The sequence below is a fragment of the Lissotriton vulgaris genome, chromosome 9 (assembly GCF_964263255.1).
Source record: "Lissotriton vulgaris chromosome 9, aLisVul1.2, whole genome shotgun sequence".
Classification (NCBI taxonomy): domain Eukaryota; kingdom Metazoa; phylum Chordata; class Amphibia; order Caudata; family Salamandridae; genus Lissotriton; species Lissotriton vulgaris.
In genome coordinates, this window is record NC_141697.1 from 132039671 (window position 1) to 132054258 (window position 14588).

At 45.7% G+C, this 14588-nt stretch overlaps 1 protein-coding gene across 1 annotated transcript in view; it reads right to left on the minus strand.

Annotated features, from left to right (window-relative positions):
- The window catches only part of MED6 (mediator complex subunit 6), a 123792-nt gene that overhangs the window by 73007 nt on the left and 36197 nt on the right, over nt 1-14588 (minus strand). The window contains exon 2 of the mRNA XM_086937191.1: nt 13369-13528. Within this exon, the coding sequence (XP_086793317.1) occupies nt 13369-13528 (160 nt within the window). The remainder of the gene's footprint in view (nt 1-13368; nt 13529-14588) is intronic.

The window sequence follows — 14588 nt, forward strand, 5'->3', positions numbered from 1 at the left end:
TGACAAGGCCCTGAAGAGAACTCGTAATTCACGTATGAAGTTCGAAACGCGTCGGCAAGAAAGGGGATAGAAATCATAATCACCTATAAAAAACAATTAACACGACCAGGAACTAGTGTTCTGTAATGATTATTACAATTCATTTGTCGTGATATCTCCTTTCATGTGTGATTTTGTCCATTATTGTCCAAATAACAATTTTTCATTACTGGTTACTGTTATTTTTTGTGGAATTGTCTGAATACAGACGTGAATGCTTGGCTGTGTATAGTATATGCACATGTTGACTTGTTGCTTTGTCTCATCGTTTTCATTTGTAAGATTGTGTTCATACTGGTATATGTATATGTTATATTTGTAGTGTTTTTTGTCTGACATGCAAATCTTTGAACGTTTTGACTAATTGATGAATCTAAGGTACAAATAAATATACCAAACACCTCTAACTCAAGTAGATGTGTTGCTTATAACTAAAAGCTTGTTTAAATAAGTAGTGGGGGGCATTTCTTTCATGTAAAACGTGTCCTCATACAGCAGCCTTGATATGATGCGCTCTTCCTCTCCCCATATTACAGTCATGTTATGAAACGTATGTGTTGAAAGTTGAAATCATGACAGGACCGGAATGTCAGGGCATACTTCTTCATTGACCATTCACTCTCCAAGGCACAGCCTGAAACCCCAACATTATAAGGTGAGCTCACCAGAGGAGCCCAAGGATGAGGGCAGAGAAGGGGTGGACGGAATGTACCATGTGGGGATCAAGACTACAACACACCTTCCTTCCTATACAGCAAAAGGGGGAAACACAACCAATGAAAAATTTAACGGAAATAATTTGAAAAGAAAACCAGGAACATATAGATCACATTACAGATCTTATGATTTTGTCACAGCTCCACCATTGCCCATTGTCGAGAGCTTTAGCAATGCGACAAGGAGGGTGGAACTTACTCTGGCTCTGCCAGTCTTTTGTATCTCTCTGGACTTGTACCACATCGCCAACATTCCAGTTGGAAATTCTGACGCCGTACTTCTGATCGTACCATTCTTTGTAATTGTTTTGGTGCAAGTCCACCTAACTAGTAATTTCTTCCTGGTTAGGGATTGTCACCCTGCCTCCTTCCAGCCAACTAGGGTTGAATTTGGTGCACGGCTCTCTCCTGCGGAGTGAGACGAAAGGGGAGATTCCCGTCACTAGGTTCGGAGCGGGGTGATATGCCCATAAACAATTTCATAGGTGGCATTCTACGTCGTGACCATTGACAACAGCCAATTGAATATGTTCTTTGATCATCCTGTTTGCTCTCTCGACTAGCCCATTAGCTTTTGGGCAAAACAGTGCCGTCAACTCATGTTTTATGCTCATGTTGTCTAGAAATTCCGTCATAGCCTGTGAGGTGAACTGTACCCTGTTGTCCTTGATCAAAGTTGAGGGTATGCCCTCCTTAGAAAATACATCCTTCAGAAATTCCAAAACTGTTAGTTTTGACACGATGTACAAACTACTAGGTGATCCAATGTGAGGTGTAGTCAATTAGGACGAGCATAAATCGCCTTTGGATTCCCAGGTTGTCCATGGGTCCTATGATGTCCATGGCTAGTTTGTTCCATGGCATGGTTGGTATCTTGACAGGGGTGCTTTGCGCAAGGTTTTGGACTTGTCGCTCTTGGCACAGCTTACACAGTCCTGGACTTGTTGCTCTGCCATGGTGTCCATCTTGGGGAACCAGAATGTCGCCCTGATCCTCCGTTTCGTGATGCTGTGCCCCAAATGCCCTTCATGCACCAATTCTACAATTCTCTTCCTGAGACCTCTAGGTGGTACCGCTCTGCTTTGGCGGTACACTCTGATTCCGATGATACTCAACTCGTTTCTGACATCCCAGAAATCTCTTAGTTCCTCTTCAACCTCATTTATCTTGTCAGGCCACCCTTTGATCATAATGTCTTTGAGTCTGCAGAATTCTTTATCTTCCTCCATGAACTTGTCCCTTTCTCCTTCTGTGATGGCAGGGTCGTCCACTACCATGGGTTTATCCAGCATTTCTTCTTGCACTTCTGTTCGTAGTGGGGTCCTGGATAGATATTCAGCAATTTTAATTTCTTCGCCAGGTACGTACTACACTTTGAATTTGAAGTTCTTGAGCCCCAATATCCATCTACTTATGCGCAGAGTACAGTTCTCCATTCCTTTCACAGTGAAGATGGAGGGGAGGGGCTTGTGGTCCGTCCTGATGGTGAAGGTCAAACCCTATCGAAAGAATTTAAAATGCCTCACCGCCCAGAAGCACGAAAGGGCTTCCTTTTCAATTACGGAGTAATTGTGTTCTGCACTCATGAGGCACCTGGACGCAAACGCAATAATCTTCTCTTCTTTATCTTCCTTTTGTAGGAGGGTGGCTCCTAGGCCCTTGTTTGAAACATCTGTTATTATTATTAAATTAAATTTATCAAGCGCAGCTACCCGTAGGTTTCCCGGCGCCTGTGAACACCGTGAGCAAGAAGAGTGGGCTAGACACAAATGGAAAAGGAGTTATTGATTAAAAAGCAAAGTTTTTAGGCCTTTGCGAAATTTGAAATAGTGTGGTTCAGTGCGTAAATGAGTTGGGAGGGAGTTCCAGAGGGAGGGGGCCAGATAGGCAAACGAGCGACTTCCCATTCTGGCTAGTTTGATCCTAGGGACAAGGAATTTGTGTTGATTTGAAGATCGAAGTGGGCGAGGGGGTTGGTAGTGGTGTGCCAAGGCATTGAGCTATTGAGGGGCTAGGTTAGAGTTTATTTAATGCATATAGCATAGGGCTTTGAATTTGGCCAGACTGTCGATTCTCAGCCAATGAAGTTCTCGGAGTAAGGTTGAGATAGGAGTCCTTTTGGGCAGTTTGCAGAGCAGTCTGGCAGCGGAATTCTGGACTACCTGAAGCTTGTGCAGCATTTCTTTGCTTGCCCCCAGATAGAGTATGTTACCGTAATCCAACCTGAGTGCAATTAGGGCCTGGTTGACAGTTTTTTGGGTAGACAGAGGGAGCATCCAGAGAATTTTCCTAAGCCATTTGAGTATGGCAAAACAAGTGGAGACCACTATGACCACTTGTTGCTTCATTTGACAGTTGGTCGTCAATGATGACGCCAAGGTTACGGGCCGATAGGGACGGGAGAAGGGGAGAACCCATTTGTGATGGCCAGTGGAGGGATCCCCAGAGGGTTTCGTTTTTGCCGAAGAGGAGGAGTTCGGTTTTTCCCCCATTAAGTTTTAGTTTGTTGGCAAACATCCAGTCGGCAATATTTATTAATCCAGACCGGAGCGCTGATGTTTTAGAGGTCTCCTTAGTGGAGAGTGAAAAGATGAGCAGAGTCTCATCTGCGTACGAAAATATTGTTTGCCCGGCTTGCTCAGCTAACGTAGCCAGAGGGCTCACATAGATGTTCAAGAGCAGTGGGCGGAGTATGGAGCCTTGAGGGACTCCATAATGAGATACATTAGTCTTGGAATGGGCGATAGGGGAGAAGACCTGAAAGGTCCTGTTAGATAGGAAACTGGACAACCATTTGAGTGCCAGGCCTGTAACACCACGGAATTGGAGTGTATTTAGGAGAGCAGTGTGAGAAACCGTATTGAAAGCGGCACTTAGATCTAGCAAAATAAGTGCCACTGTTTCTCCTTTGTCGACCTATTGACAAATGTTTTCAGTGACACCCAACAGTGTTGATTCCGTAGAAAAGCCTGCCCTAAAGCCAGATTGAGACGTATGTAAAATATTATGTGTCTCAGTAAAAATTGTAAGTTGTGTATTGATATGTTTCTCCAGAATTTTGGAGAAGACTGGAAGAAGGGAAATAGGGTGAAAGTTGGATGGGACCTCCGGGTCGGTATTGGCTTTTTTTCAGCAGGGGTACGACCATGGCATGCTTCCAAGCAGCAGGAACCGTTGCTTCACATAGAGATGTGTTGAGTAGTTCCATGATGATACAATAACCAATGGTTATTTCTTGACAACCCTCATAGACGCTGCGATTTCGTTGTTGCGGTGTATCTTTTATCCGCCCCTTCTCTAGCGTCATGGCATAGTCATCGGGTTGTCAGGTAACGTACTATATGCCAGCCTCACCCGAGGCAACCTCTGGTAAGTGTAGAAGTGTCCAGAGATAGTTAGGACTAGTCCAGAGGGATTAATGTACAGTGCCAATAAGTGGGTATAAAAACAGTGTTGCACCAGAAACCAAAATTTATTATAAGAAGATGCACACTGTGAATTAAAACACGGGAAAATAGTGGTATATTCGGTAATCGAGTTACAGGATTACCATATAACTCTATCGTAGGTCAACATGTTTCAGCTCTTTTGGGCCCGCAAGTGTCTATAGAGCTTTCGTCAGGACAAAAACAGAAACTTGATACTCACACAATTAGTGTAGTTTTCAATGGGGAGTATGAAATTCTCATTCTGAGATTCCTGTATATTGGAAACAAAATATGATTAACATTTGTCACATTGATTAACAGCATATAGCATATACACAGAGATTTTCTGTGGTTAGATCCAAAAATAATTGAATATATTGTCATTTATTTGTATCTATATTTTGTGCACCGCACTATGGGCACTAGAACGAAATGTGAGCTAGGAATGGGGTGAGGAGAACAAGAAAATGGCTGGTTAAACTGTTTGTAAAACTGAATGGTTTGTAAGAATGAGCCAGAGCACCTAGCGGTTGTTCAGTATTAAGGATAAGTGCAGTGGTTATCCAGTAATTGCTGGAATAACAGGATAATGTGAAATGTTCTGCAATCTGCGGGTGTTAAGTAAGTTGCTACGGATTAGCAATTCCACATGGGTGCAGTCGCTTGTATTGCGAGTAAAGGTCAAAAGACTCTAGGGCAAGTCTGTTCGTTTCAGTTGGGGCACATTTATACAATAGAGTGTCAGCAGCGCAGTCTGTTACAGGTACATTGGCGTGCGAACTAATTATAAATACGTGGTTCATTCAAGTCTACACGTCTATGTAGAATTACACTGGGTTATTGGAACCACGTAGGGGCCATGCCTGTTGTTGTTAAGGGGGGGGGGGGAAGATTGGTTGACTACGGTAGCAGCGTGGTGCGTATATGCATTGCAGAAGCATTTAAATTTAACTAATTACGGCATAAGGAAATACAAAGCGAAGATCACAATACCTTAGTTGCCGGTTAATCTCTCTCCATCAGGCGGACAAGAGAGTCTCATTACACGTGGCGTTTGCTAGGATAAACAGATAAAGCCGCGTGATGGTGAAGTTATGTTAAAACACCCATCGCCACTTGAATACATGAGAGGAACGCGGAGGGCGCCATTCTTACCCTTGTGTTGCCGAACAGTCACTGCTTGTGCTGACTCTGCCCCTGGGAAGGAGGAGGTTCCTTCTTCTTCCACTATTAATACCACGAAGAGCGACGAAGAATTTGTGCTCTCGTCCGGTGTTATTCCCAGATGGGATGTTTTAAAGGGGGTTGTCAAGAAATAACCATTGGTTATTGTAGATAGAAGTGTCCATTCTCTTTGGTGATTATTAAGGTACCTATTCAGGGGAACTTAATGGACGTTAACTCCTCTTCCCTCCTATGATAAGAGTTCCATGATGATATTCAGATTGGGGTGATTGAGTTCATGAAGGACCGAGGGGGGAAGAGTGGATCCTTGGGGACCCATATTTGATACTAGCAAGAATGCCATGGAAGGAGGAAATATCAAGAGAGACATTGTGTTGAGGGTACATCAGTTTGTAAATTTATTAAGGTTGTGGACTGTTTATCAAAATCAGCATAGATGTTATGTATTTTATCAACAAAGAATTCTGCTACATTATCGCATTGATTAGAGTCCAGACATGGGGGCTTGGGCTGACAAGAGGCACCCGAAAGTTCCTTAACAACTTTAAACAGTACTGTGGGGCAGTTTTGTGCATGTAAAATTGTTTGATTGGCATGCTCTGCCCGAGCCGTATTACACATTGAGTGATATTTGTTCAAGGCTAACTTATACATTGAATTTATTGTTGGTTCGTAGTTTTTGGGCCAGCGTCTTTCTAAATGTTTACATTTAGTTTTTTCTAATTTGAGTTTTTCTGAAAACCAAGGGGCTGGGGGGGTGGTGGTGATTATAATTCTTATTCGTTAGGGGTAGACATAAGTCAATAGACGAGGTTAGCCATTGATGGAGGAAAACATCATCATCAAGAATAGTGATAGAGGTAACCGGCATAGTGTTTTCTAGTAGAAGGTTGAGTTTGTTTATGTCTAGATCTTTCCAGTTTCTGACGTTCCTTAACCCAGAGGGGTACCGGGGGTTCTTGGAGCTCTGCTCAGGTATGATTTGGAATTTTACCAGAAAGTGGTCTGACCAAGGGATTGGAATAGCAGATTTACATAGAACGGTATTAAGGTTGGAGAAGATAGGATCGAGTAAATTTCCGGCTTTGTGGGTGGGGCCAGAGTTGTAAAGAATAACTTTCAGACCTGCCAGGTCAGCGATGAGATTGGCGCTTGTGGAGCAGGTAGTCTCGTTGAAATGTATATTCAGGTTGCCCAAAATCAATAAGTTAGTAGATCAGGGAGTGAGGTGGCCCATGCACCAGCTGGTCCCGGGGGTCGATAGATTAAAGTTCCAGAAAGAGTGAAGTTAGGTGAGAGCGAGAGTTTAAAAAGACCGGCTTCACAATCATTAAAAAGTCTAGGTCCTCCCATTTACACGTGTAGGAAGTTTTAAAAATGATTGCTATGCCTCCTCCGTCCCTGCCAACACGATTTTTACCAAGGTATGTGTAGTTAGGGAGAAGTGCGTTAGCAATGTCAGGGCCAGAGCTATCGCTTAACCAGGTCTCCATGAGGAAGATGGCATCTGGTTGAGAGACAGAGAGCAGGTCATAGATGTCTTTTATGTTTTGGGAATGATCTCCAGTTTAGACTAAAGAAGGAGAACTCCGAGACTGAGGCAGTGTTTTTAATTTTAGGACCAGATACGATACTAAGTTTACTGGTATTCGGGTTTGGGGAGGTAGGTGAGAAGGAGAAACTACAACCAGAGCAATGTGAGGGGCTTGAGTTGCACCTAAGAGGTGCGCAGTGTGTATGGGCAATGGACCGGAAGGTTAGGAGGACTTCCCTAGAATATTTAAAAGGGCTGTGATAAAGTTGGGCAGGGGTTCTGGCCCCAGGCCCCATCCGGGCGCAGACGGGCATGCCTTTGGCGCGCCTCCAGCGAGCCAGTGGCGCACCCGCTGCGCACGTCCAATGCGCGTCTTGATAGGCATCAGTTTTTAAGGCGTGTGGACTGACAGCTGCAAGCGGCTGATTGGCCGTCTGGCCCGGAAGTCGCAAATCACTTCCTGGAGCCCGGTTCTTGTCCCACACCCCTCCACACAAACCAAACAATTGGCGGTCGACCGGGGAACTCGGAACAGGTAGGGCAGTGCAATCACTAATGGATTAAAACAAGTCAAGTGAATTTGAAAAGCAAACGTATTTAAAATCAGAATGAATAAATCGTGATGATGTGCAAAATACAAGTATGGCAGAGGACTGGTGAAATTCTACTAGGAGGCGAGACCGGAGCCCTTTCCCAGGCGCTCCTCTCACAGAAGAAAACAATGTCTGCCTTCCCTCAAGCGCGTCCGCGAAGACTATCCTCTAAGGGGAGGATAGTCTTCTTCCTGGGGTCGAAAGTTCCTAATGCTGGTGAGTTCAGGATCTCCTCTTTTAACTCATCCATTACACACTTATGTTCCTTGTTCCACACAAAATCTGTGTTATTCTTCAAGAGATTACGCACTGGTTCACATTTCGCTGCAAATGTTTTGATGTACTTGGCTATATATTCCCTGAGCCCCAGGAATGATTGGAGTTCCTCTTTGTTTCTCGGGTAAGGGGCAACCTTTACTGCACCCAGCAAGCTGTTATTCGGCCTGAACCCTTCCTCAGAAATTGAGTGTCCCAAATAGTCAACGGATGTCACTCTTATTTTACATTTCTTCCTTTGTACCGTCAGCCCAGCGTCCGTGAGCTTCTGGAACACCAACTTGAGGGTGTAGTCGTGTTCTTCCACGCTGCGCTCATACACCAGGAAGTCATCTTGGAAGCACATCAATGTGTCCCCTCCTCTCAAGATTTGTTGAATTATCTTCTGGAAAACAGTTGCAGCCGACACTAATCGGAATGGCATCCTCCTAAACATGAACGCACCTTGGGGAGTTATGAAGGCGGTAAGTGGCCTGGATTCCGGGTGGGGATCCACCTGGTGATATGCCATTCATAGATCAATTACGCTGAAGTATCTTGCCTGTTCCATTGGGCTGAGCGTCTCGTTGATATTCGCCAGAGGGTGCCTCTCCACCCAAATGCCTTAGTTGAGGCTGCGTAGGTCCACACATAATCAAATCCCTTCACCATTGGCTGCGATAACAACCGGGCCAACCATTCAGAGCAATCCACAGGTTATATGATCTCCAGGTCACAAAGTTTGCTCAATTCCTTTTCCAAAGGTTCTCTCATTAGTTGCGTTACTGGACACAGTTTGTGGACCACCGGTTTTGTGCGGGATTAGAGTTTGATTTTGTGTTGGAATTCCTGCAGACAGCCTAACTTTTCTTGGAATAATTCTGGGAGCCCCCTCACAGATGGGGTCACCTCTGTAGATTCCTTCGGTAAGTAGAACTTGTTCTTCACTGTTTGGGTCCAGGATGATACCCAGATCCTTTTGGTGCTGTCATCCCTGCAGGTTGGACCCAGACTACGATGTATACCTTACCAAAAGCTTTTCTGTCTTTGAATTGTATATTCATTTCCTTCATTCCCATGAGGGGTATCAGTTCCTTGCTGTACCCTGTGGGAGAAATGTCATGTTTCTACAAAGAAGTTATTAGTTGTTCCCCAAGGTTCTCAAAATCTTTGTTTAGTAGGGTGAACAGAGAACACGAATCAGCATACTTAGTAACATTTTTGTTCTTCAATAGCACATCACATTTAGGATAAATGGCATAAACAGAAACTGCACTACTCTTAAGCTGTAGTGCATATTTTCTCTTGCTAGGTATCACACTTCCTTGTTCTGTGCTTTACCATCTTCTCTCTCGCTGTCTCTTGTGTGGGGTTCCCCTTCCCTGCATACTTTAGCAAAATGCCCCCTCCTGTTACATTTCTTGCAGGTCATGCTTCTCGTGGGGCACTGAGGATAATTGGCAAAGTGATTACTGCTTCCACACCTGTAACACTTGAAGTGTCTTTCTTTGTTGGTTACTTTGCTACTCGCGCTTTCTTTACTTTTTACTTTGTAAATCTCGCACTCTTCTTCCTTCTCTTTAACATTAGCTACCACCTCAGTGTTAGGCTTCATTTCAAAAGTGGCAGGATGGACCTCTGAGAGGAAGAATGCCTGACCAGGAAGTTCTATAGGGAACCCATGAAACCCCACCTGACAGAACCCAACACACCACTGGGCCGATGGGAGAAGAAATGGAACTGAGGATATTAAAGAATTAAAGTAGCTTATACCCCTTGACACACGAAAGAATGTGAGTCAATGTGGGGAATATTTCATGTTGGCTTCCAATACAGTCATTTTTGCAGTGGGAATGCTGAAAAGTAACCGCGTTGCAGAGGCAAGCATATGTACATGGTCTGGGGCACAAAACGTACACTGTAGAGCTCCGGACTGGAAATGGAGAGGAACACTCTGGTCCTTACTGGAGAAAGGGTCCGGGGAGCAACACGCTGCAATGAAGACTAACAACACGGAGCTAAGGTTGGAGCGCTCCCTCACACCTCGGTGAACTTAGTTAGTGCACCCCGTCAGTCAGGTTGGAATGCAGGGAACTTTAGCTGACGTACCTCAGGACGCTGACAGGATCAGGATTCCAGCTTGCTCTCCCACACACCTTGACGAACCGCTGTAACCACCGCGTCAGACTGCCAGGTATCAGGGAAAGTTCATGTGGACGTACCCAACTCGGAACTTGGCGGCGTCTATCTCCCACCTCCGATGCGGCACCGGACCATACACAGCAGTGATAGGCGGAACAGGGGTGAAGGGAGTCAGGAACTTTCACGCTGCTCTGAGGTGGACTCGATGCAAGGTGCTGACGAAGCGGAAACTTGGTGGTGATTATCTCCCCCTCAGATATGTTACTGAACCATACACTGCAGCTACAGGTGGCACAATGGTGAAGAGAGTCAGGGAACCTCACGCTGTTCTGAGGGGGGGGACTCTATGTAAATGCTGGTGACAGCGTTCGTCCCACCACCTCTGTGACAGACACCAGCTGGTTGCACAGAGACTAACAGAGAGGCAAAGCGCAGGTCAGACTAAAACGATACAGAGCAATCCACAATCAGGCCTGAACAGGTGTAGCCACAACCACATAGATAAGGTAAGTCCAAAGGATTACTTCATTTGGGACTGAGTCTGCTCTGTAGACGCGCACCGGCAAAACATAGGATGGTTGGCAGGTATTCGAAATGTCCGCTTGCCCAATAGCACAAACGACAACTTCTAATAGTGTGAGGGTAGTGCTGACCTTCCGCTTAGGATGTAGAAATTCCAACATCGCGTTAGTATGAAGAGTTTTTGCTGGTAGACAAGCAAGATAAGGACATAGGCAAGGCGTTCTTCACTGAGGATTTCACAGTTTGTTTTTGAAGGATGGAATGGAGGGAGTACACAGAGGGGAGATGGTCAAAACTGTCCCCTACGCAGTAAATCGTCGCCAGTGTTGAAAGTTAAAATGATTACAGGAACAGCATGTCAGAGCATACTTCTCCAAGGCACAGCCTTAAACCCCAACATTCGAAGGTGACCTCTCACCGGAAGAACCCAAGTGTGAGGGCAGGAGAGGGGTGGACGGAATGTACCATGTGGGGAACAAGACTACAACAGTATGATTCCCCAACATGCTTACCAAGCCCTGAAGAGAATTCAAAATCGTGCACAGCAGGTCATCCACTAATGCTTTAAATATCAACGATTTTTTAATCAACTGTTTCCAGGTCCTTGGTTTTGTCATGACACGTGTATTAATAATTAATAACAGATTCTCTAATAAAGAAAGGGATTAGGTAGAACATGAGCATTATGCAGCGTGTGGTTCATGCTGAAGTTGATCAAGGTAGTCTACATTGCGATCAAAGCTGGCCACTGCATCACAGATTCCATACCACTAATTTTCTTGGAGACAAACAACTTGCACAGGAACGATTTCTCTCCTCCGCTTTGAAAAAGCCTCGGGCTAGAACAGCCAAATAAGGGTAAAAAACTTCAACATCATGGACCCTACTCAATCATTTTCTTTTCAAGAGAAGCTGCTGTTGTTGATTAATAAATGAAATGAAAAAAAATATTTGGTAAAGCGCACTGCGGCCAAGCGGCTTCCTGGCGCTGGGGACCTGATCAGAGCTCACAGAGGGAACTCAGGGAGACTAGGAGGGGAATGCCTGAGAGAAAAGGAAGGTTTTGAGGGCTTTGCGGAAGTGAGTGTAGAGAGAAGTGATGAACAGGGGAGCAGAGCGGGAATGAGCCCGAAAGGCTAGACAGGCCAGTTTTAAGAAAGATCTGAAACGGACAGGAAGCCAATGAAGGGACTTGAGAGCAGGGGTGATATGAGAGGATTTAGGGAGGGAGAGGAGGAGGCGGGCAGCTTGGTTTTGAATGGCCAGGAGTCGGCGGGTTTCGTAGGCGGGTATGCCCATGTACAGGCCATTCCCATAGTCGAGGCGGGAGGTGACAAGGGCCATGACTATGGTTTTAAGTGCGTCGGTGGAGAAAAACCGCGAAATTTTCCGGATAAGACGGAGGGACAGAAAACAAGAAGACACGACGGAACTGATCTGACTATGCATGGATAAGTCATGGCTGACTTTGATACCAAGGGTACGAACAGAGGAAGCGGGCAAAGGGGGGGGACCAAAAGAAAGGGGCCAGTGTGCAGGAGACCAAGGGTTCGAGGGACCACAAGTTAGGACAAGTTCCGTCTTGTCTGGATTGAGCTTCAAGTGGTTAGCGCTCATCCACTCAGAAATAAAAACTAAGGTGGAACAAAACTTAGGGAGAGAATCAGGGGTAGAAGAAAGATCAAAAACGAGCTGGAGGTCATCTGCGTAATTGTACACAGAGACCCCCAGCTCAAGAAGGGAGGTGATGAGGGGATGAATATAAAGATTGAAAAAAGGGGGGAAAGAGAGGAACCTTGGGGAACGCCACAAGTAACCGGGCGGGGCGGGGCAGAAAAGCCGGACAGGTGAACCGCCTGGGACCTGTCCCGAAGGAAGGACGCAAGCCAAGAAAAGGCCACGCCCCGAATGCCCGCTGCGCTGACACGGTCGAGAAGGATGGAGTGGTCTACTGTGTCAAACGCAGCGGACAGATCGAGAAGGACCAGGGCTTGGGGGAGGTTAGAGTCAGCCTTCCCCTTGAGTTCGTCCAAGACTGCAAGGACCACCGCCTCCGTGGAGTGGCCCGGGCGGAAGCCCGCCTGATGGGATGCCAAGAGGCCATTCTCCTCGATGTAAATATGCAAAGATCTGTAACACAAGTTATCACATAATCTTTGACATTTGCATTTTTAATGGAATGCAAGCTCCACTGAATTTTTGAAGATTTACATTCCTTGTTTGCATACAATGGATCTCGGACCATGACAGCCAAACTATGGTGTTCCAGGTCCCTATATGCCAACTATGCCATTATATACTCCTGCAACCACACATGCCAGCCTTCTGATGTGCTTGTTCCCCCAATCAACTAGCCATGTCATGATGGGATTGTTTCCCCCATGCGAGCCGTATCAGGGTGTCTTTGTTCCTCCATGTGCCAGCTATACCAGTTACAGCTCCTTCTCGGCTTAAATGTCAATTATACATTGAGGTATCCTTGTTCCTCATGTACTAGCAATGATGTTTCCCTGTTATACCCATAAGCCAGTCATATGATGAGCCTGTTTCCCCAATACACTGCCTATACCATGATAGACCACTCTTCTGCCCCATTTCAGGCATGATGTAAGTTAACAAACTGCCGTCTGATAGATTTTACAATTAATAAGCACCAAATGCAACGGACAGGGAGGACTTTAGATGGAACTGTAAAAAGTCCATAAAGCCAAAATGAGGGAGGACAACTGAGTACATTCAGGCCTCTAGAGCTTTCTAATGCAAAATGTAGGAAAGTCTTGCGAAAAAAGGGATCTACACTGCCGGGAATTATGGATGGGCAGAGAAAGAGGGGAGGGAGGCAAAGAAGGGCTAGGAGGTCTGGCTGGTCTTTGATGTTTAAGAAGAAGCTGAACAGTACAAAGTGGTTTTCAAAGCTGACAGCTTATGTTGCAATACCAAACCCTGGCAGGTACCTTAAGTGGTCCATGGTCAATCTCTGCATTTTGACCACCTCATTGCTGCAGGTTCGATCGTAGAATGGGTTGCTTCTTTCGGAGAAATAGTCCAGAACGGTGACATTGTTCAGAATAGGAATCCAGGAACTGTCCACCCATGAAATCCCCAACAAGTTATCTAGCAGGGAAGAAGAAACAAGCGGAATAATTAAGCAAGCATTGGTAATGCAATAAGTCTCGCATTTGTTGGAGTTGGAGCTATTGGCAATATAAATGGCAACGTTTTTTCCATATGCAATAGATGGGCCCTCCCCACCTTAATAAAAGAAATAACTCTGTTGTGTTTTTTTGTATAGTATACCTGTGATAGTGCTGTAGCGCTGGGAGTGAAAATAGCAGTTCCGACTCCACTTTAACCTCTACTATGCTCATGATGGAATGGGTCAGTCATGAGTACAAGTAAAAGTGTGCTCATAATGGAACCATTCAGTCATGAGGACACTTTCAAAAACACCCTCTGCTGTAAACAGCAAAGGGATATCCTATTTTTAGGTCTCGCCTGGTGTTGGAGCGCACATGCGCTCCTCGCCTGCAAGAGCTATAGTGAAGCCCGCCCCTCATTTTCATTGGGTAGTGTCAGCGTTTATGTTAAACGCTGGCTTCCCATTGAAAAGGAGGGTTTTTGTTTGCTGCCCATTCGCCTTTTTGGACGGCCCCAATGACTCGGTCACCTGCATTACGGCTGTCGTGACAATGTTTCTTATCAGAAGCTACGTCACGCTGCCTTGCACGCGCCAGTCCGGCTCTTTCATTGGGCGCCTGTACCGACTCATGCAACCTCTGCATTTTGAGGAATCGTCTTAGTGACACTTCCTAGCCCCCGCTTTGCTTTTAGAACCTGCGTACCGTGCTCCTTTCCGTAAACGCACGAGGAAGAGATGGAGTGAAAATATGAAGCGCAGCCGGAACAGAATCCGGCTAACACAAACAGAGGGTGTTCCCGCTCCACAAACACACAAGCAGGCTTTTGTGTGGTACTGCCCCTTTCCTCTCCTCTCACCCGCTACCACTTCCTTTAGTGTTACTGCCAACAGTTAAGAGTGCAGCGAGTACAAACACTGTCCACAGCAGTTTAATGCTTTTCCCAATAACAACTATACTTTCCCTGCACAATTTCCTAACCTCCGCAAGCTTATTGGGATATGGCTGACTGCATGGAGAGCGGCCAACTAGGGAGG